This window comes from Berghia stephanieae, chromosome 3 (genome assembly GCF_034508935.2).
Source record: "Berghia stephanieae isolate SIO BIC M18660-M18661 chromosome 3, UCSD_Bste_1.3, whole genome shotgun sequence".
Taxonomy (NCBI): Eukaryota; Metazoa; Mollusca; class Gastropoda; order Nudibranchia; family Aeolidiidae; genus Berghia; species Berghia stephanieae.
The window spans coordinates 66,621,453-66,645,566 of NC_088362.1; the positions used below are offsets into that span (position 1 = coordinate 66,621,453).

At 35.4% G+C, this 24,114-nt stretch overlaps 1 protein-coding gene across 8 annotated transcripts; it reads left to right on the forward strand.

Moving 5' to 3' along the window:
• The first annotated feature begins 5,781 nt into the window (after positions 1–5,781).
• LOC144968247 (uncharacterized) lies at positions 5,782–16,623 on the forward strand. 8 transcript variants are annotated; one of them, XM_078906396.1, is made up of 2 exons: positions 5,782–5,999; positions 15,317–16,623. In XM_078906396.1, exons 1-2 carry the CDS (start codon positions 5,794–5,796, stop codon positions 16,515–16,517), a joined length of 1,407 nt encoding a protein of 468 aa, XP_078762522.1. In that variant the 5' UTR covers positions 5,782–5,793; the 3' UTR covers positions 16,518–16,623. The 8 variants fall into 8 exon arrangements, with proteins under 8 accessions (XP_078762522.1, XP_078762526.1, XP_078762528.1 ...); XM_078906400.1 differs by lacking the exon at positions 5,782–5,999 and adding an exon at positions 8,257–8,403; XM_078906402.1 differs by lacking the exon at positions 5,782–5,999 and adding an exon at positions 8,430–8,634.
• Positions 16,624–24,114: the final 7,491 nt, after the last annotated feature.

A 24,114-nucleotide genomic window follows, 5' to 3' on the forward strand; every position in this document is an offset into this window, starting at 1 on the left:
ATCTGGTCGGTGGTTGAACGGTTTTTTCCGAAAACCTGCCTGTTCGTCCCGCAGTTTAGCATCTGTTGCATTCTTAATTCTCTCTAAAATAATTCGGTTGAAAACCTTTCCTGGGATAGAAAGAAGAGTGATGCCTCGATAATTATTACAATTACTGAGGTCCCCTTTCTTTGGAAGCTTGATAAGATGTCCTTCCTTCCAATCCTTTGGGAATATCCCGTCATTCCAGATTCTCTCAAATAGTGGGTGCAGGGCCTCAGCATTTCTTTCCGCATCAACTTTTAGAGCCTCCGGTGGAATCTGGTCTGGTCCAGCAGCTTTCCCCCTTTTCATCTTATTAATGGCACCCACAATCTCTGCTAGCGATGGTGGATCACAGCTAATTGGTAGCTCAATCCTTGCAGGCAAAATTTCTGGCTGGTTGTCTGGTGGTGGTCTGTTCAGAAGGCAGTTGAAATGTTCCCTCCATCGTTCAGATTGAGCCTCTTTTCCAAAAATAGTTTTCCCATCTTTGTCTTTGACTGGTATCTCTGGTTTCCCATATTTTCCAGCAAGTGTCTTGGTAGTTTGATAAAGGATCCTCATGTGTCCTCCAGTCGCTGCTGCTTCTGCTTTCTCTGCAAGTCTGTTCATGAATGCTTCCTTGTCTTTCTTCACAGATCTTTTGACTTCCTTAGCTATGGCTCGATACTGCTCTTGTGCATCCAGTCTTGAAGCCCTTGTTCGGCTTACATTCACTTGTTCCTTCCTTGTTCTCCTCTTTTCAATAAGGTCCAAGGTGGTTGGACTTATCCATTCTTTATGTTCCGATTTCTTTACCCCCAATACCTCGTGGCAAGTTGTTATGTAGACTTCCTTGATCTTTGCCCAATGTGACTCTACATCTATGTCCTCCTCGAGCTCAGTAAGAGGTTGGAATCTATTACTCAATTGTAGTTTGAATTCCTCATTCTTTTCCCCATCAAGTCCATTCACCTCGAATTTTTTCTTGTATGTGATCTGGCCCCGTGTTTTCTGAGTCGGAGCTTAAGCTTTGCCAATAGCAGGTGGTGGTCTGATCCAACATCTGCCCCTCTCCGTACCGTCACATCTTCCAATGAACATCTGAATCTACGAGAGATACAAAAATGATCAATCTGATTCTCTGTCACACCATCTGGTGAGACCCAAGTTGCTTTTTGGATCCTCTTATGGGGGAACACTGATCCTCCAATCACCAAACTGTTGAATGCACAGAAATTTGCAAATCTCTCACCATTATCGTTCATTTCTCCCATGCCATGACGTCCCATGATACCTTCATAACCTACGTTATCCTGTCCCACTTTTGCATTAGCATCTCCCATCAATATGTTGACGTCTTTCCTTGGCAACTTGTCAATGACTTGTTGTAGCAGACTATAAAATGTATCTTTGTCCTCATCTGTTGCATCGTTTGTTGGGGCATAGATCTGTACAATGTTCATGCTGATCTTCTTACTCCGTGTTGTAAAGGACGCCATGATGATCCTTTCTCCGTGTTGTTCCCATCCTCTCAGTGACTTCTGGGCAAACTTGCTTAGAATTATTCCTACTCCCTGTGTATGAATCCTGTCCCCTCTCCCTGAATATAAAATCTTCTCCCCAGACTTGAGGTGTTTCTGTCCGGATTGTATCCAGTGGGTTTCGCTTACTCCAAGTATATGCAGCCTGTATCTTCTCATCTCAGTCACAACTTGAGAGCTTTTTCCTGCTTCATACATGGTGCGAACGTTCCACGACGCAATTCGAAGCTGCTTGTTTGGCGAAGACGTCATCGGGTCAGCAGAGTCCTTTCGGCTTTGTCTGTTGTCCTTCATAAATTCTGTAATTCCAGAAACTCTTCGGTCGCCCAAGCTTAAAAAAGGATTTGGTTTGTCTGTCTGCGTTTCTGTAACGATTTGAGTTTAACGGAAAGGGGTGTTAACCCTTTGCCAACCCCCAACCTGGAGGACCAGGTGACTCGAAGATGGGAGAATCACACACCATTAGTCGCCTTTTACGACACGCAGGCTTGGCGTTGGGCTATTCTTGACCCTCTCAGTTGAGGGACCCCGGACACCACACGGGGCTTTTTATTTAATGACAACAAATAAAAGATCATCCATCCGGACCAAGTATGGACCATAAAATGTTTACTATCTAGATAGACCGTCTACAGATTATAACCGAGTCTGAGATGAGTCAGATGAATTCTTCAACTTTCGCATAGAAAAGTCACATCGGTGAAAAATCTCTCCGTAGATTTTGTTAGATCACCGAGTTTGAAATTTTTTATTTGATTTCTCTTCCATGAAAAAGAAATAACCACTTATTTAGTAACACTCATAAACTTATCGTTAGAAATTAAGGCAAGGACCTTGGTTCCCACCTACTCTATACTCCCACTCTTCTTACGACTGATGCTATGGCTACATGATAATGATGTTGGAGCAAAGTAACCTTGGCTTTGTTCACAATGATTAAAATTAATTTATATCGTGTATATAATATTTACGATTTTAATTTATCCATCAATTCTTACCTTTAATAAAATGATCACTGCAAGACTAGAATTTGAGCCATCGTCAAACCCCTCTCTTTTGATCGCAGCAAGCCATTTTTTGGAGTCCTTCGTCTTCCTAATTGATGGGATTTTGAACATTTTAACTCCATTTCGACCCTGTCTTCTAGTGCACATGATGATTAGACAGTTATTTGGCATTTTTTCCCTTTTTTTAATCCGACAAGAGCTTGTTTTTCATCATTGTTTACTAACCAGCCATGTTCTTTTGCCACCCCGAAATAAAAGTAGGTCATTGCGTGACGTCATCTTCGAACAGTTTATACATCAGTCCTGATGTATTTAACATATTTAATTTTAGTCAGTATAAGATGACAAACATTGGCTTAAGTGATGAAAGTATGATTAGCTTTTATTATTGGAGTAAGATGTCTTGTAAACAAAGCTAATAAAAAATACGTAACTAACTGATGAATAATAATAAAGTAAAAATCATTAATTGATTAAATTGGGAACACGTGGGTTATAATTTGTGTTTTAAAAGTTTGAAAAGATTAGGATGACGTAACAAACGCTGATAGGGATTTCCAACATTGTGGAGCGGCAAATTGAAATGATTGAATGTCAACCTTATGAGATATCTTTGGGTTTATTAATTTGATCTTTTTATTTCTCAGACTCAATATTCATTTTTGACTATATACTTTTGAAAGATAATTAAAACAGCAGGTACCCATTGTGTAAAGATAGATCGATCCACAGGAAGCCATTGAAATTATGAAAGGTGTGAATAGTTGAAGAACATTTTGACTGTATTAAAACAAGCCTAGCGGCATTGTTCTGTGCAATTTTATGACCATCTGCTCTCTCTCTCTCTCTCTCTCTCTCTCTCTCTCTCTCTCTCTCTCTCTCTCTCTCTCTCTCTCTCTCTCTCTCTCTCTCTCTCTCTCTCTCTCTCTCTCTCTCTCTCTCTCTCTCTCTCTCTCTCTCTCTCTCTCTCTCTCTCTCTCTCTCTCTCTCTCCCCTCTCTCTCTCTCTCCCTCTCTCTCTCTCCTCTCTCTCTCTCTCTCTCTCTCTCTCTCTCCTCTCTCCTCTCCTCTCTCTCCCCTCTCTCTCTCCTCCTCTCCTCTCTCTCTCTCTCCTCTCTCTCTCTCTCTCTCTCTCTCTCTTCTCCTCTCTCCTCTCTTCTCTCTCTCTCTCTCCTCCTCCTCTCTCTCTCTCTCTCTCTCTCTCTCTCTCTCTCTCTCTCTCTCTCTCTCTCTCTCTCTCTCTCTCTCTCTCTCTCTCTCTCTTTTGCAAGGAATTACAATGATCTAACTCAAAAAGGAAAAAAAATGAATTTATCAAACTTTTGCTATTATTCGTTGAGATAAGGTATTTGATTTTATACATTCATCTCATTAGCATAATTTTCCGTTTTAAGGATGTTTTGTCTCTTACAGATAAAAATGTCTGCCATTTCGTCATTCCTCATGAGTTTATTTCTACCCATTCTGTCTTTGACAAACGTTTCATGAAACTTTCAGTATCATCACAGGGAGTTGAACTGAATATTTGGGTATCATCTGCATAAAACTGATATAAAAGATTACATTTCTCAATAACATTTGACAATGGGGTCTGATCTGGGGTATTAGTGTTGAAGAGCACACCAAGAACAATTTATTGGATTTGACACCGGTCAATCAGATACGATCGACACCATTCAGTATCATTTATACCAGAATTCTCTCAAGATGGCTGATCAGTGTGGCGTAGTCACTTTTGTCAAATGCCACGGATAATTTAATGTTATTTCATCTTTTATTGAGTAGAGTAAATATATGTTCAGGCATTAATTACAATGAACTCATTATGATACAACACCAAATTAATGAGGCGTTTCAATCTGCACACATTCACAGGTCTGCTAACTAAACGCACTGACGGGCTGGATTTTACATTGTTATGACGGACAATATTCCACCATGGGGTTGAGAGTATTTCCATTACAACAATGAGCCCAAAACATATTCGGTTATCAGACCTGCAAATAAGTACACGTTGGACTGGTCACAATTCAGCTTTTTATTTGGCATAATACATAATATAGTTTGCCTTTTAAAAGTGACTAATTAGACTGGTAGATCAATCAATTAATTAAATAAACAGATAAATAAATGAATATATAATATATATATATATATATATATATATATATATATATTATATATATATATATATACGAGTATATATCATTACATGGTAGCACATCTGACCGATAATCAGAATGTCTGAGATTTGATCCCCGGTCGATGTAGACTGATTATTTGGGATGTTTTTATTTCTTCTATTTTTCTTGCTTGTTCAGAACTTGATCTTACACTGGTGCCTGCTCCTTAATTTCTTAATTTGATACAGGATCACAGTATGGTTCGAAGCCTGTCACACTAGACAAAGATGCGGTTACCAACAAATCGTCAGGGAGGCGTCAAAATTTACCAATGGGATTAATCTTGACAGCTTTGATTCAATTTACAACAATACTGTGGCAAACAAGACGACAAGCATTTTACAGCAATGACACCACACTCTCCGTCTAAAATTCGAACTATTGAGATCAGGTCCTCGATACTGGAAAGTGAAATGTCCTTCCATGAGACATATTATGAGAACATTGATCACAACAGCTATAAAAAAATATATGATAAAACGTCGAGTCGAGATAAACTAATTGACTGTATTATTACTGACTGAACTAGAAGAGAGAGAGAGAAGAGAAAAAGAGAGAGAGAGAAAGGAAGAGAGAGAGAGAGAGAGAGAGAATTTATGTGTGTTGTGTGTGTTTCTTATTATTTTTAAAAATATTTTATATGTAGAGCTGCAACCAAACAATGCCTCTATTATTATTATTATTATTATTATTATTATTATTATTATTATTATTATTATTATTATTATTATTATTATTATTATTATTATGCTGCATTATAGTCTTGTTGTAGGTAAGTCTCCGATTCGACTTCAGCTCTCGACGGAGCAAAGTTGAGTACACCAAACAGGCTCTTAACTCACAATCCTCTTCAGCTTTCATTCATGATAATAATAATAATAATAATAATAATAATAATAATACTAATAATAATAATAATAATAATAATAACATTACATGACATTTAGAATCGCGTATTTTCACCACTGTGTGATGCTCAATGCACGTTACAAATAAATATACAAAATACAAACATATATTTGATGTACATATTGATAATTGTGTAAGCCGTACAAACAGAATGATGGGAATAATATATAGAACCTTTATAAGTCTTGATAAAACCACATTTTTAAATTTGTATAAATCGCTCGTTCGACCAATTCTAGAATACGGAAATTGCATCTGGAGCCCATTATATAAAAGACAATCTGTTAGTATTGAAAGTGTACAGAGGAGAGTTACCAAAAAGATTTATACAATACAGTATTTATCTTATAAGGAAAGGTTAGAATTTCTTGACTTACCCAGTTTGAAATATAGAAGAATTCGTGGGGATTTAATTCAGGTTTATAGATTGGTACATGGTCCGGATAGGATAGACCTTTCTGATTTTTTTTCATATTTTAATGTTACATTTACTAGAGGGGACAAGTTTAATATTTCTGTCTCTAGATGCATAAGACAAAACTGGTTCGATATTCGTATTGTCCAGAAATGAAACAGTTTGAAATTTGAAACAAAGAATGCAAAATCTATGGATTATTTCAAGGTGTTAGTAGACAGGGAATTATATGATGGGAGATTTATATATGACGAATAATACTTGTTTGCAGTGCTGTTGATATGGCTTTCAATCTTGTATGTATATTATATTATGCATTATTATATTATTATGGTTATCTTCTAAATGCGTGTGTATGTGTGTGTGTGTGTGTGTGTGTGTGTGTGTGTGTGTGCTTTGCATGTCACGGTTAATGATATATGTCTGTACACCACATATACATGAGTACATTTAAGTTGAAATATATCTTTACCACGTATATCATTATTGTAATCTTTAATCAATAGATTTATGGCATTACTATTAATATTAAGGGCACTCAAGGGATTTTATCCTATTTTGCCCTATACCATATTTTATGTTATATAAAACGTATACCGCAAAGATATAAAAAGTAGCAGTGCATGTACCATCGTGCTTTAACATAGATTATGCTTTTCATATCCTTCTGGGCAGGTTATTCTACACAAGGGGCTCAGTGTGGGTCAAGGAACTGCCGCCATAAAATTTATAATTATAAATATTTCTAAGAGTAAGCTTCGTTTTGTCATTCAAGGATCGTAAATTCCTACTTTATATATATATATATATATATATATATATATATATATATATATATATATATATATATATATATATATATATATATATATATATATATATATATTATATATATATATTTCTAACATGCTTTAATGTAGTCAGGTGCTTCATCATTTAGGCATTTAAAACAAAACAGAGTAATCTTTCTTTGACAGACAGCCAAGGCAGTTCATACATAATAGGCAGGAGTGTGCCATTATCTTTTGTATTGATACTAATTTAGCCGCATTATTCTGTGTGACTTGCAGGCGCGATATTTTATCATGGGTTATGCGAGATAAAAAAAAGACTATTGCAATAGTCTAGACGTGATGAAACAAGAGTTGTGACGAGTTTCATTGTTGCAGCTTTAGTAAGGAAATATCTAATGGTGGATATTTTCTTAACTCACTCAATCCTAAAGTCTTTTGCTACTTTTCAAATTGGAAAACAATGTATTTAAGTACTTAAAATGAGCATGTTTTATTCAGCTATCATTAACTTGCAACAACTATAAAATATTAGCTTTGATATAAGCTTATAATTTTTCTAAGAAAAATGTAATAAATAGGCATAGGGTAAAAGTAACCCGGGTAAACTACGGGTTTAGTCGGTTTTTGGGTTGAGTGAGTTAATACAGCATTAATACTGCCGTACTCTGGAAAAACCCATATTTTAAAAAATTGGCCAGAAAACTCGTACTACAATATCGATAGATTTAAATGACCCTCATCTAGGCAAAAACTCCCAAACCTGGGACGTCGCGAAGTTCCAGGCTTGTGAGTTTTTGCCAAGATGAGGATCATTTAAATCGATCGATATTTGAAGAACGAGTTTTCTGGCCAAATTTTAAAATATGGGGTTTTCCAGAGTAATGTAGAAGCAGATGTATTTTAAAACAGTTCTCAAAGTACAAAAATACAATACAAAAAACAACAAAAACAAAAAAAAAAACAAAACAAGAAAGAAAAAAAAAAACCCAAAGAAATCAAATAGAAAAAAAAAATTGGCAGAGTTTAAAGGATAATTGCGTCTTAGCTAGGCTACGATTGATTTTTGTCACCGGAGAGAGCATTTTGAATATTAAATTAAATCGAATTAAAAGTATCGAACTTTATAAAAAAATTACTCGGCTCAGGAGATAATCACAACTGGGAGAAATTATCTTCTTTCCTTTGATGGTAGTTAAAGTGCAAAACTATTGACACATGTTTGTTTCGATTATAATAAATTTCCCCAACAGAATTTACCATCCTGTTAAAAGATATTATTGACATTATAATTATAAAGTGAAATTTACCCCGACTATTAAGGGGGATGGGGGGTCGACACTAAATGGTCATATTTTTATTTGATGAAATATCCTATACTTTTATGCACAGTCATAATGTATATGTTTGGGAAGGATGATTGCATATATTTTTTTTCGAAAAAAGTTGCCCGTTGCTATGGAAACGACGCCATATTGGAAAATAAGCAACAAATCTTAAAAAGTCCAAGGCTTTTTTTGTTTATCAACCCATTGCCATAATATTTTGGCCAGAGGTAGAAAAAAGGAAAATAAAGAGGCTCTAGTAGCCCGATTTTTAATTTTTAAATTAGAAACTTTAAAAACCAAATTCAAATTTTTAACTCGATTATTCCCCTTGAAAAAAGTTACATAATTTCAAATTACTCATAAATTAATTTTTTTTTTCAAAAATCCGGCTCCTAGAGGACCTGCGTATTTGTATGACACTCATTTGTAGAAAGAATATTGGTTGAAAACTGAGGGAGGTATTTAGTGACGAAAATTGCAGTTTTGAGAAAAACACATTTAAAAGTCAAAGTAAACGAGTTTAGGGAAAAACTCTCCTCTCACTCTCTGATTAGATCGTGACCACATGACATAATTAAGAACAAAGTGATTGGTTGTTGAAGATAGAGGAGAGTTTTTACTTTTCATTGATATATTTTTGCCTTTACTTAGTTATAAAGACTATTTGATATTCTTTCATGAAATCTTTCCACTGAAACAAAAAATGGGCAGGATTTAACCATACTATGGGTCACAAAATAGGTTATATTGAGTAGAAAAAACTGAAGATGAAGTTCTCATACAATTTTTTATGCAGACAAATGGTCACATGACAACATCCCACCAAAATCTAATTTTAGCAAACTGGGTCAAAATTCATCATTATTAGTGTCGCCCCCCCCCCCCCCCTTTCTTAATTATAACACCCCTTCCGCACTAGGACAGGACTGTCCTGGGACAGTCCTGTCCCAAATCTGTAATGTATATAATTTAGAGAAACCTACCGCACCTATTGGGACGGGACAAAGCAGTCCCGTTGTGTCCCAAGCCGTTGTGAAATGCTACAAAATCAACGGGATAGGACTGTCCCAGTCCCGTGTTCATATCGTTTGTGATAGTAGAAAAATATAGCAGCCTTCCATACTAGGATAAAATAGTCCCAGACTTGGCGGCGCCGTGTCAAAGTTGAAATGCCTGTCATTATTTTCTGCATCCCTACTACTACTACTACTACTACTACTACTACTACTACTACTACTACTACTACTACTACTACTACTACTACTACTACTACTGCTGCTACTACTACTACTACTACTACTACTACTACTACTACTACTACTACTACTACTACTACTACTATTTATACTGTTGCTTCTGCTGCTGCTAATGCCACTAATATATTAATACCTACATCCCTTATACTTTGTATTTATTTCCAATTCCATTGTATTTATTTTCCAACAATAGTCCACACTTTATTTTGTTTCACTTTTTATACTGCATTACACAGTTCCTCCCCGCCTCCCCTCTTTTGACTTAAATAATTACGCACCTTTTATAAATTTCTATTGCTCTGTTTTAATTTGCGCTTCCTCACAAAGTAGCACACAATTTCGTGCCCATCAATGTTTTTGTTTATGCATCTTAACAACGCCACTACCACATTATCTCATTCGTCTGTAGTTTTTCATTCATCATGTGTTGTTGATGAAGGGAAAACCCGAAACTTCCATTTTATCTGTTTTCGTATATTAAACTGAAGCTTACATTCAATTTCACAGTTATAATTTATTTATCTATTTGTTTCAATTCTGAATATAAAAAAGCAAGAACAATTCAAAAAAAAATTCTATGTGATGAAACCACGTACAGAAGGCATATCAACATAAACATTTTTGGCAATTTAAAAACGTATGTTTATAAATATAATTTAAGAAGTGTCACACTTTGTGCAACAGCAGTAACGTGTCTACAACCGCTCGCACATCTATTCGGCAACTTGTGGGATCAATTATCTTTATCGTTATTTATTTCGGGTATTCTCAATGAAAATATTTTAAAGTAAGACCTTCTGAGCCACTTGGGCTCATTGTAAGACAAATTAACTCCTTTAGAGCCTTGTAGCCAATGGTACAGGAGTTATCCCGGTTTCAATAGCGTGAAGCGGACAATTAACGTATTTGTTTGAAAACCTTTGAACAGGACGCTAGTCTATCGCAGATTACTATCCCGGATTGACAGGTACCCTTTTACACCTGAATGGAGTGAGTGATTGGAGTAAATTTTCTTGCTCTAGAAAGTACAAATTGGCTTTGGTCGGAATCGAACACAGAACCTCTGAGTCCAGAGTACAACGCGCTAACCATGGGCCATCTTGCCTCCTAAGCTTATGAATCCGGAACTTATCCATGTTTCTGTAGCGTTGAGCAGACAGATAACAGTTTAAAATTTAAAAAAATAAAATTCCCTTTTTCATCCCATGGGGGAAATTTTTCTCGAGGGTCTATTCCAATGGAGAACCGGAATAACCCAGGCGTCAGCCGCAATGCAACGCCGCAAATTGAGCTAGGGCGAGGTATAACTCAGGCGTCAGCCGCAGTGCAGCGCCGCAAATTGAGCTAGGCGAGGTGACTTACTCAAGGCCACACAGCGCATCAGTGGGTGATCGAACTGATGCCTTTCAGGTACGAAGCAAAGACCGTGCCACCGAGCCATGCTGACTTTCTATTATCCTCTTGAATGATGTCAGTCCGTCAAAGATTACTTTCATCAGCGAACTGGTACTCATTTGCACCTGGGTAAAATGAGGTGATTCCAAGAAAGTCATTTTAGGATAAGATCGGAGATCACCATAAGAGTCTATGGAATTGACCCTTGAGCAATCTTTGGGTCATTAAAGGATGCACCCAATATTGTTTTCTCTTTCAATTTGTATTTTTTTTTCCACGTAGTAAAGCACAGAAATATGCAACCTCTATTTCATCCATTACTACTACTACTACTACTACTACTACTACTACTACTACTACTACTACTACTACTACTACTACTACTAGTAGTAGTAGTAGTAGTAGTAGTAGTAGTAGTAGTAGTTGTTGTTGTTGTTGTAGTAGTAGTAGTAGTAGTAGTAGTAGTAGTAGTAGTAGTAGTAGTAGTAGTAGTAGTGGTGGTGGTAGTAGTGGTGGTAGAAGTGGTGGTAGTGGTAGTGGTGGTGGTGGTAGTAGTAGTAGTAGTAGTAGTAGTAGTAGTAGTAGTAGTAGTAGTCGTAGTAATAGTAGTAGTAGTAGTAGTAGTAGTAGTAGTAGTAGTAGTAGTAGTAGTAGTAGTAGTTGTTGTTGTTGTTGTTGTTGTTGTTGAAGATGTAGTAGTAGTAGTAGTAATAATAATAGTAGTAGTAGTAGTAGTAGTAGTAGTAGTAGTAGTAGTAGTAGTAGTAGTAGTAGTAGTAGTAGTAGTAGTAGTAGTAGTAGTAGTAGTAGTAGTAGTAGTAGTAGTAGTAGTAGTAGAGTAGTAGTAGTAGTAGTAGTAGTAGTAGTAGTAGTAGTAGTAGTAGTATAGTTGTTTGTGTAGTAGTTGTTAGATTAGTAGTAAGTAGTAGTTAATAATAATAGTAGTAGTAGTAGTAGTAGTAGTTAGTAGTAGTAGTAGTATAGTATGTAGTAGTAGTAGTTAGTAGTAGTAGTAGTAGTAGTAGATAGTAGTAGTTAGTAGTAGTATAGTAATTTAGTTAAGTAGTAGCAGCACGCAGCAATAATATTACTCTTGCTATAAGAATATTTCATGATTATATAAATCTTATGTAAAAAAAACCTCATTGTACAGTGTAAAAAATCATTATCATCATGTCGTATCTTATGTTGATTTATAAAATGTGAATTATTTGAGTTGTACCAAGGACTTTTTTTTAAATTATTAATTTATAATTCAACCTATTAAATAACTAATCTATTGATTAGAAGATTTTACATTATCATTATCACCATTATTATTATTATTATTATTATTATATTATATTATTATTATTATTATTATATTATTATTATTATTATATTATTATTATTATTATTATTATATTATTATTAATTATTATTATTATTATTATTATATTATTATTATTATTATTATTATTATTATTTATTATTATTATTATCATTATTACTATCATTGTTTGCCTTGCTTTATTATTGATTTTATTTACTTGATTTGTTGATGAAAATAATATATTCTTGTATGAGTTATATTGGCAATTGCCTACAAATAAACTTTTGAATCTTGTAAAAAAAATGCATTCGCGCAGGTGTGTCCTGGGACAGTCATGTCCTAGTGCGGTACCCCTTTTGAATAGAAGTTTTCTCCAGTGGGACAGGACAAATTTGTCCTGGGACAGTTTTGTCCTAGTGCGGAAGGAGTCTAAGAGATTTTCTAACGACAAAACATCCAAGCATATTGATTTAAATATGACAAATGTCAGAAAGGTTTTCAGGCAATGACACGATAACAAAATCAATAAGATATTCGGGCTAAATGACTTTCATTTATCAATTTTCTTTAAAAACGGAAACTATTTATAACATTTCAATGATTTGTTAGCTCGAGGGTTAGAACGACTTCCAAAAACTGAAACCACTTATGGCATTTCAATGATAGTTAGAGGGTTGGGTTTTTTGTTTTTTGTTTTTTTTTTTTCCTTTATCCATAATTATAACTTGATATTTGTCGTAATTCAATTGAAAACGATTAGTTTTAGAACCAAATTAAAATCCATTAGAAAAAAAAAGTTTTAAAAGCAACAAAAACGTATCGATTGCACCCGATGAATCTCTCCAGGCGCGGTTTGATTTTATTCCAAATTGACTCGAGCTCTTTTCGTTTAATAAGGGTTAAACAAAAAAAATATATCGGGATTTATAATGCCATCCTCCCAAAGACATTTAAAGTTGGCAATTTATCCGTTTCAGGATAATTTGACATACCCACAGAAACATTACGTTGAGCTAATATTCTGATTCTAATCAGTATATATAATATAAAATTATAGAGATTGATTTATTATGTAAGATTGTAGTTCTTTGTTTTTGTTTTTGTTTTTGTTTTGACATGTATGCCATTTAACCATTATTATTGTTTTTCTTTTGCACAAAGCTATCTGACTAACGTCAAATGAAGTTCAAAGTATCGAATGGAGGACGGAACGACCTTTTGATCAGAAATTTAAAAAGAAAAACAATCGGGGACTTGTGCAGATTGCAATAACAATCATTTTTTCTCTTGACTTTAAACGATAATTAGTTGTTTCACAGAAATATGATTTCTAAATGTATAGTTACAGCTAAAGTGATTTTTAGAGTTAGATGTTTGTTTTTTAACTCAAAGTAGTGCGCTCATTTTGAAATTGCCTGCGTCTAATATAAAGTAAAGATTGCTTTTTAAAAAATGTATTCATAGAGCCCTGCTTTGCTGTAATCACGTGCTCTTATCGCTATTTTTATCTCCTGATGATGGAACTTGTACCATATAAAAATAACACGACACGCAGCCTTTAAGATTTGACTTGACTCATTCCTTCAAAGGGTATAGGATTTCTACAAATGTCCGCCGCGATGATTTGTCTTTTGTCTTTTTATTTTTGCGTCCCAGGGATGGTTTACTGGTCCGAGGTTTGCAAGCAGCTAACGCCTTTACGACAGTTTCTGATGTCCAACCCCTCCGGATCCTTGATTTATTTTTAGAGATTAGACGTCTAGTCGGTTGTGCTGCTGTTTGTCTTGTCGTCAAAGTGTTGACAACCCATTTTCATTTATATTATTTGGATAACGATGGCGTATTGAATATCGCAAATCCACTTGAATTTCCTATTGTCTCTTTCCACTTGATGTGGATGGTTCTATAGTAAAACAGGCGACAGTAGATTTAAATATGTGAGCTTTATGCCGTTTGGTATGGTTGTGATCTTACACACAAGACAAAGTATAGAAAAAGATTATTCTGTTTGTTATTTGTTTGTTTGTTATTTTTTTTGGTTGTGATCTTACACACAAGACAAAGTGTAGCAAAAGATTATTCTGTTTATTCTTTGTTTGTTTTTTATTTTGTGGTTTGGTGATGTAGTTCTAGCTTTAACATCTTTTTTAGGTTCCTTCTGTGTCGCCAATTATACTACCCAAATGCGTATAAGAATTTGTTTATGTTTCCTATACTTTTTGCTGATGTAGTAACTAATGCCTGTCGTTGGTTATCAATTCTTATACTTGTTGTTTTATCTAAATTAATTGATGCTGACTTCTTTTGTTGTTTCAGATAGGACTTTATGGAAACGATGGCATAGAAGCACATATCATCCGTAAACTAGTGCTATTTTAGATTTTGGAACAGTTTTAAACAAATTAATGTAGTGAATCTAACATATTATGTGACAAAATAATTTCTAAAATTATTATATTATGTGGATTTGTGGTCTAGTTATATGTATCTAAGCTTGTGACCTGCTGGTCGAAGGTTCGGGGCCCGATGTTGCGGCACGGAGTCCAGTCCTTTTGTAAAAGGCTCTATACTCATGTTTTCATACCGTACTCAGGTGTAAAACGAATACCTGACTGGAAACAGCAGTGTTCCTGGCTGTCAAAAAAAATCATAATAGCGCCGTGGTACTGTTGGATTGAGATCTATTGCAAAGCATTCTGAGCACGTTTAATATATTGATTTATAGGTAGTTTAGGTTTTCAAAACAGCAAACATAAAGAGGAAAGGGTGGCAAATGAACCTCATTGTTCTGCTTATTTCTTGGTTCATTGATGACAGATCCATTCATCAACCGCTCAAGTGCTCTTTATAACAATAATAATATGTTTGTTTTAAAATGATCATTTAAAATGCAAGTCTATCAAATACTTAAATATAACGCTCGTTCTTACCTTGTACACGATCGCATGTACACACCATACACACCTGTAATGTTATTCATAAAGCATACATACATCTATCGAATTTTGCTTATTTCAGGTGTCATTTATTTCATTCGGTAAAGAATTTAATGTTTTCAGCCCTTAGAAAGTCTTTATAGTTTTCTCAGTACATGATTAGTAGAATCCTTGCATTTTATTCTAAATCTATCAAACATACAAGCATTACATTGGTTATATCTTGTGTTTTACAATCCAGAAAAAGACGTCAACAAGATCTTCACACACAAACCTCTAAAATGTCAACGGAGGTAATGCGACTAGAGTTGTCAAACGCACACCCTGACCGATCTCCTTTTCCGGTAACCATTAACCGTGACCTCAACCCGGAAGTTGATAATGCATCAAATCCACAACTTCCGCTATTCATTCCAAGCATTCCAGCTCATATAATTCTTTACATCAAAATAAGTTACGCTTTCCGCGTCATGGCGGTACCTGTGTCCTTTCTAGGCCTCGTTACAAACCCAATTAACATGTCGGTGTTCTCCAAACTCATGGACCGTGATACAGTCAGTGTCAGCTTGCTAGGTATGGCCATTTCAGACTTTCTAGTCTGCTTTACAACCTTCATAGGAGCTATAGGTGATTTTGAAGCAGTTCAAAGTCTTCTGATGCGTTATCTGTCCTTGAGCCCAAGAGAAATCGCATACTTGATCACATCATTTCCTAACGTACACTTTGGACGAATTACTTTGACAATATCTGCCTTTATCACATTAGAGCGATGCTTGTGTGTTGCCATGCCTTTAAAGGTAAAACTGATCTTCACAAGTAGAAGGTGCAAAATCATTATATTTTTCTGCTTTTTAATTAACCTTGCTCAGGCTATACCATATTACGCCACTTATATATATGTATGGAGATTCTACGCTCCTTTGAACAAATCACTCTTTGGGTATACATCACGGGATGGGTATAAAGAGGTAATCAAATACGCAGGCCCTTTTGTCATTATATTTTTTTACCTCCAGTTTTCTATAATAGTTATTTGCACCGCAATTCTTATTTTTGTTCTCAATAAGAAAAGAAGCTGGCGAGAAAGCGTCACCACGACAACTATCACTACCCAGTCTTCTAAAGGTTCCAATCAAGTTTCTTCAAAGGAACTGAAAGTAATTAAAATGATGGTGATGATTGCATCACTATTTCTAGTTTGCAATATACCAACCACCATCATTTACTTATCCAACGAAATAGATCCGAGAATCAGCATGGAAGGTTCGAGAAAGCATCTGTACTACTTGCTTGGTCTCATTGCTATCACGGTACAAACTTTTAATTCATCAGTAAATATTTTCATTTATTATATTTACAGTACAAACTACAGATCTGTTTTTCAAAAACTGTTTGGTATCAAAGGACAAGATGAAGGGAAATCCGACTCAGATACAAAATAATATTGGTTATCATATCCTTCCCCAACTTGCCATTGGACAAACGAGCGAAAATGTAAAAGTCTACCCAAAAAAAGGGATTTAAAAAAACAACAACAAAAAAGCAAAACCAAGAGCGAGAATTAGTCGATATGATATTGACTGCATTAGTCCGATTTTTGATATGAGATGAGATAATGTGTATGTAATATTCCGGTAAAATTGAATAATCCATGACACGACGAAGAGTTGTATAAACTGTTTCATTGGAATAAGAATTTAGCTGATATTTTTTTAAAATCATTAAAAAGACATTTGAGGCCATTAAAATGTGCGTGCTGTTCTTTATCCAGTTGTGTTTGATAATAGACAATAAAAGTTAAACATTAACGGTCGATCAGCTATATCAGATGGATGGTAAAATTAAAATAAGCACTGTCTTTTTTAAACAATCTAATGTGTGCTAAAAAAAAAAGAAGCGAAGAGTACATTTAAAAAAAAAAATATTGACAAGGACTTATCTAGGCAATAATCTTTTTTTTCTAAACATAACAGGCCAGGAAGATATTTTTAAAGTCAATAACTTCACTCGTTTTGTTACAAAGCCGAGCAATATTAACGTTGTGAATGAACATATGGGTGACATCAAAATCCAGATTTTTTACAATTGCTTTGTATTCTAGACCTGTAAATTCTCAGTCAATTAACTGAAATCAGTCAATTTGTCAAATTCAAATATTTAAAAAAGGAAAGAAAGAAAGAAATAAATAAAAAAGAAAGAATTCACAAATCGTAGTCGAATGACCGTAAAATAATTAGGAGTGTTCCACAGCGCTACGCATAGCTCATGGGGACCGTTTATATTAACGATGTATATATTGCCAAGACAAAGCGACGCTTTTTATAAAAGGCGTGTCTGAACACTTCCCTGGGTATTTTCACACATCCTTCATTAAATTATTTTTTCACTTTCCAATCCGTCGTGATCCCAACTGTAGCCAATTTTAACTGAGCCATCGAGCGATAAATTTCACTGTTTCATCTAAGCCAAAATTGACCACATTTACCCTTCGAGTCTCAAAACTATGATAAAGTAAATTGCGAATGCCGCAAGTCCGTTATGTAGACATCTTCAAATCGAAAGGTAGGATAGATTGCTACAAGCACATTTCGATTGCCTCACGTTGTAAACAAACTGGTTGACCGTTTCTTCACTGATTGAGTACCTGATCATAAGGAACAATGGTAAGTAGCCTAATTAATTCCCGTGCAAATAAGGACGTTTTCTGGCATTGTTTTGCTCAAGCCCAAGCGAGCTTGCTGTTTTGTGGCGATTTACCTTCATTTCGATTCTTTGAATTTTTCCGCTACGCCTGCCGAAGTTTCTTCTTGATAATTCACTTCTACTTAATAATTCAGTGTATTGGCCTGAAGTCATATTTATTTAAGTTTTTTTTTTCTCTGTCATTTACTGATTGAAAATCAAGTTTGCTCATTGCTACATTATTCTAATGTTCTCACAATGGCTGAGCTGTTTGTGGATCGCAATTCAGACTTGTCGAGCATCGATAAAGATGTGAGTCGTGAGTCCCGTGAGGAATAAATTCAATTGGTCATGGCTAGAAGTTAAAGATGATAATGGTGATTATTTTTCTATGTCAAAAAAATTCCAGAGGCAGGAATATGACTTTGATGAAGTCATCTTTACCTATATGAATGGCATGCTTATTTAGCATTCCTTCTACATCAAATTATGGCAGTCATACTTCCAGTAAGAAATAACACCCACTATTTTGATATATTGTATTTATCACTCTCCTCTCCAATGATGCCCTTATTTTTTTAAAAAAATAATTTAATCTTCAGTTTGTCGAAGAGTTTCAGTCAATTTTTATAGAGCTCATTTACAGGTCTAGTATTCTTAGCTAAATTCTTTTAATACTATGCATTGGAGAGCATAAAAATTGAAGTAAAAAATATATACTAAAAATAAAAAATAAAAAAATTAAAAAAAATTCACACTGCCTCTATTACGGATCGAATTTCAGACCTCCTGATTACCTAGTTACTCTTTCATAAACACTTTCTCAGATTTTTATCATCATTAATTAATGTCGGTTCCTAACTTCATCATAACCCAGTATATAGATAGTATGCGCTTGGCTAAGAAGCTCAAAATATTGCCATCTGGAAGTATAACGGACCAACACACAAACCGCTGTGTAACCATTATTTTTTATAGTCTGGAAAATACAGTTTAATGAGAATTGCTCATAAACGCGGATGGCAAAAAACAAATAGCAAAGTCTTGAGTGACGTCAATATCGAACCATCTATAGATAGTATGCAGATGACGTCACTAAGGCCTTTGTTATTGTTTTTGCCATCCGCGTTTGTGAGTTGTTCTCACTAAACTGTATTAACCAGACTATAAAAGTTCATGGTTACACAGAGTTTGTGTGTTGGTCCGTTATACTTCCGGATGGCAATGTTGTGAACTCCTTGGCCAAGCGCATTCTATCTATAGATGGGACGAAATTGGCGTCACTTAGCTCTTTGTTATTGTTTTTAGGCGCCATTTTAATGATTAATTCTCACTGAATTCTACCAATCAGACTATAAACGTTAAAGGATACACACAGTTTTGTGAGCTTTACGTTATATCCGACTGATGCGTGTTGTGAGTATTTTACATAAACGCATAGCATCAATTCGAGTAATTCACCGACCTCACTCATCTCAGAAAAAGTAAACTGACTATATATACGCTGCCATGGATGTTGTTAACGTAACAATGCTGCAATGTGTGTCTAATTATGTGAATCGCACAAGATGAAATAAAAACGAACAGCGTGAGGAAATAAGTAAAAAATCGGCAAAACATAGAAAGTGAGGGTTATAAATATACTTATATATAATGAACGAAATTGACGTCACTCAGCTCTTTGTTATTGTTTTTAGCCAGCCATTTTGTGAGTAGTTCTCAATAAATTGTATAAATCATTCTATAGATAGTATGCAGTTGACGTCACTCATGTCTTTGTTATTGTTTTTTGCCATCCGCGTTTATGAGTACTTCTCACTAATCAGTAATAACCAGACTATAAACGTTCTTAGTTACACACAGCTTTGTGTGTTGGTCCGTTATACTTCCGGATGGCAATGTTATGAGTTTCTTAGCCAAGTGTATACTATCTATAAACGTTCAAGGTTACATAATATAGATAGTATGCAGATGACGTCACTCAGGCCTTTGTTATTGTTTTTGCCATCCGCGTTTGTGAGTTGTTCTCACTAAACTGTATTAACCAGACTATAAAAGTTCATGGTTACACAGAGTTTGTGTGTTGGTCCGTTATACTTCCGGATGGCAATGTTATGAGTTTCTTGGCCAAGTGCATACTATCTATAAACGTTTTGTGTGTTGATACGGGTGACGGATGTTGTGAGTTTTTTTTAGATAAACGCACAGCATCAGTGAAGTCGACCACACACCAAACACAACTGTTTGTAGTAATTCTTATAGATAGTATGAAGATGACGTCACTCGGGTCTTTGTTTTTGTTTTTTTGCCATCCACGTTTATGAGTAATACTCACTAAACGGTAGTATCCAGACTATAAAAGTTCATTGTTACACATAGTTTTGTGTGTTGGTCCGTTATACTTCTGGATGGCAATGTTGTGAGTTTCTTAGCCAAGCGCATACTATCTATAGCACCCTAGTCACTCATCAGCAAAGGATTGCCTGCCAGATCTATATTGGGTAACCTAAGAGGTTTATGGGGGAAAAAAACTACCGGTACATGGCTTCAAATTTTATATGAAGGGAGATTTTTAAAAGAAAAATTGAGCCTTTATATATCGCAATATCTACTAAACGTGCTCAAAGCTCTTTACAAGGGGTCCCTGACCAACAGCAACAGTTAACATTTAGGACGGGACATGATGCCTGTTGGGCGATATTGTATTTTGTTTTCGGACAGAGAAAACGCTGTTAACGGCCAGGTACTTATTTTACACATGAGTACAGTGAGAGAATGTGAGTAAAGAACCTTGTCCAGACACACAACTATGCGCCGAGCGAGGCTCGAACCCAGGACCTTCCGATCCGAAAGCAAGTGTCATACCAGTAGACCACATAGCCGCACGATGAATAACAGGATGTGGTTTGTCAACAGGAATCATGTATGTTGTCCAAAGTAGCATAGATATAACTGTAATTAAATAAAAATAAAGCCAACTAAAATACAAACTTAGCAGTAGGGGCATCAAACTTTTAATATTCGTCCATTTTATATCGACATTCATTTTTACTTATTTTCCTCCAATACAATCCATTAATCATTCATTAAAGATGTTTAGCTGATCATACGAATCACGCATCACGCATCACGTATCACGTATCTATCACATCATACGTTAATCTCGTGTGGCTACGTCACTGAAAGGTATAGAATTAACTAAATTGACGTCACTCAGCTCTTTGTTACTGTTTTTAACCAGCAATTTTTACGAGTAGATCTCACTAAATTGTATTAATCAGTTTAAACGTTTATGGTTACACATAATTTTGTGTTTTGGTACATTATACAGCGACTAGCCAATGTTGTGAGTTTTCTTTTTAACTACACGCATTGCATTATTACATTGTGTCATCTAGTCAAAAATTGCATGGCATTACTACTCTTACGATTAATGATATTGTATCATGGAATAGATACGTGATAGATGCTTTGTGATGTCTGATTCGTATGATAATAAGCTTCACCTCTCTATTGAGTCGTTTAACAACGCATACAGAAGAAACCATCTTTTTTTTTTTTTTCTCAATGAGTACGTCAATCGTCTATATCAATGTGATTGAGTTAGTCAATTGTTTGATGAAGATGATAAAAAAAGAAGATGAAGAAAGAGAAGAAGAAGCAGAAGAAGCGGCAGCAGCAGCAGCAGAAGAAGAAGAAGAAGAAGAAGAAGAAGAAGAAGAAGAAGAAGAAGAAGGAGGAGGAGGAGGAGGAGGAGGAGGTGTAAAAGGAGAAGAAGAACGTTGTAAATAACATGATTTACTATTTGGCACGTGGTGACGATTCGCTTTGGAAAATATGCATTTTGTTTGTAGATTCCGTATCGAATTGGCACAATGCGTCAAGCTGATTTACAATATTTTATGGGACCTGACTACCTTTATCAGTCATCATCCAATTGTTGTTTTGTGCCATGCCGTAGTGGTCAACAAAACTAGAATAGCTACGCACGGAGATAGAACCTATTTCCCTTTCAAATCAAAACTCTACTGTATCAAATAGAACCCCGCCCTATCTTATTTTTGTTCAGAATTTTTGCGCAATTCTTCCCGAAGTTTATTTGCACCCCATCCCCTCCCCGTTCTATTCATGTTCAGCTCACAAAATGTGCCGTGAAAAAAGAAACTTCGTCCTTCAAATATCGATCGAGTTAAAGTCCTGGGTTTGAGAGTTTTTGCCAAGATGAGAGTCATTTAAATCGATCGATATCTGAAAGACCAGTTTTCTGGCCAAATGTTTAAAAATGTGTTTTTCCAGAGTAAGGTAGTATTGCTCTTTCCAATGGTTAAAAAAAAATAAAATAAAAGATATAAGAGAGAGAGAGAGAGAGAGAGAGAGAGAGAGAGAGAGAGAGAGAGAGAGAGAGAGAGAGAGAGAGAGAGAGAGAGAGAGAGAGATTAAGTGAATGGCATTCTTTGTTTACAATAATATTATTATAACTTAGTCAAGTCTCCAATAAGAGTATTTCGGAATTGATAAGCATGATAATCTTTTTGTTATTTTGAATTTTGAAAACTTGAAGCTAGACAGTGATGAGCAAAACATCAACTGCTCAAATGACAGATAATAACCTCTTTTCTCCCCCCCCCCCCCTTCCGCTCCCTCCCCCCGGCCACACCACTGAAAAAAACTTACATCCTCAAAAAATGTTGGAGTGACTTAGATGCTAAAAATATTGAGTTGACTTTTTTTAAAAGAGACTGAGATGGAGGATACATCTGTTGTCTCGAAAAAAAAATGATTGAAGAAGAAGAAGGAGAAGAAGAAGTAGAAGAAGAAGAAGAAGAAGAAGAAGAAGAAGAAGAAGAAGAAGAAGAAGAAGAAGGATGATTAGGATGAGGATCGGAAGAAGGAGGAGAAGGAGGAGTGGTAAAGAATTCTTCAGGAAGGGTTTTATATACAGAGTAACAACTCCTTCCACGGATTTAGTTTTAGATTCTAATCTTGACATCGTCTTCATTCCAGCATAATAACACAAATGTGACCCATCATATCAACTCCGTATTATTTCGTTAAAAAACTAACGCTGAATATAAGATTCTTGATCTCTTGCGTCTGAAATTTGGAACAAGTTCCAAATGCCACTGCGTGACCTTGGGAGTGGACAAATTTCAAACTCAGGAGTTTAACACTACTTTTTACCCCGACAACTACCTCACTCATTATATTTCTTATCAAAATGCCTCGTAATGTTTATGATGATAAGTTATGACAAAATCGTGTTTTCCCCAAATCCAAAGGATATATCTAAACGTCTAATAATAAAATTGAATCTTGAGTCTAAAATTATAAAATTTGAGAGAAGTTTAATGTCTCCTTTGAAGAGAGGAAATGTGACAATTCATCTCAATATAGTAATATGTTGGAACGAGCATGATGTTTGAAACTTTATTTTCTTTAAAAAAAAGGAATAATTATACAATATATCAAGAAGAGTGAGTTTTGTTTCTCAAATTTCGAAACGCAAAAGGAAAAACAAACAAATAAAAACTCAAGTAACAGGATGTATAGGCAGATTCTTAGGATTACCGGGTGTAAAAGAGCCAGGATGGATGCTCTTCAGTGACGCCCAGCATACATTTATACTAGAAAATAAGATAACATCACTGACACCAGAAGATGAATTACACAAGACATGCATCCAGTCCTCTGAAAGAGTGGTTTTACATTTCCGGTGAAATAGGAACCAGTTTTGTTGTGTTTTTTTTTTTTACATCGGACGTTTCTTCCCTATTCTCTTTATCTGGTACACCCGGCATAATACCAGTTTGCCATAAATGCTTTTAATTTTAACATCCGATTAGATGTAAAATAAATAACATCGACAGTCTCCATTTTGGATTTAATTTTTTTCTGAGACTGAAATACCATCAAGAGAGTATTTAGAAAATAATGCTTGGACAAACCGCTTGCAACATGTCTAATAGACGATCCCTTTGCCCCATTCAACATCAAACATAGCAATTGGACACCGAAGCCTGGCCAATGCGACACACTCGATGATTTTATCGCTACATCCGGTCGTCAGGTTTAGCAATGCAAGGTGCCACCCATCAAAAATAGTAATTTGACGAAGGAAGAGCGAAATAGAAAAGACATCATCATCAAACCGGCGGATAAAGGGGGTGCGGTTGTCGTCTGGGATGCAGAAACTTACAAGAAGGAAGCCCAACGACAAATAGATAACACCTCTTATTACGCATCGGTCAAGTGTGACCTCACCATCAAACACAACGACATCGTGCACAATTCCATCAACACACTTATCGAAGACAAGTTGGTGCCCAACAACACAAATATATTAACTCTGGCACCCAG

What these genes read in the sequence shown, in the direction of transcription:
- LOC144968247 (XM_078906396.1), top strand. Translation starts at nt 5,794, where the DNA reads ATGATGGGAATAATATATAGAACCTTTATAAGTCTTGATAAAACCACA. An exon ending in TATTTATCTTATAAGGAAAG is followed by an intron (nt 6,000 to 15,316) that starts GTTAGAATTTCT and finishes TTTACAATCCAG; the next exon opens with AAAAAGACGTCAACAAGATC.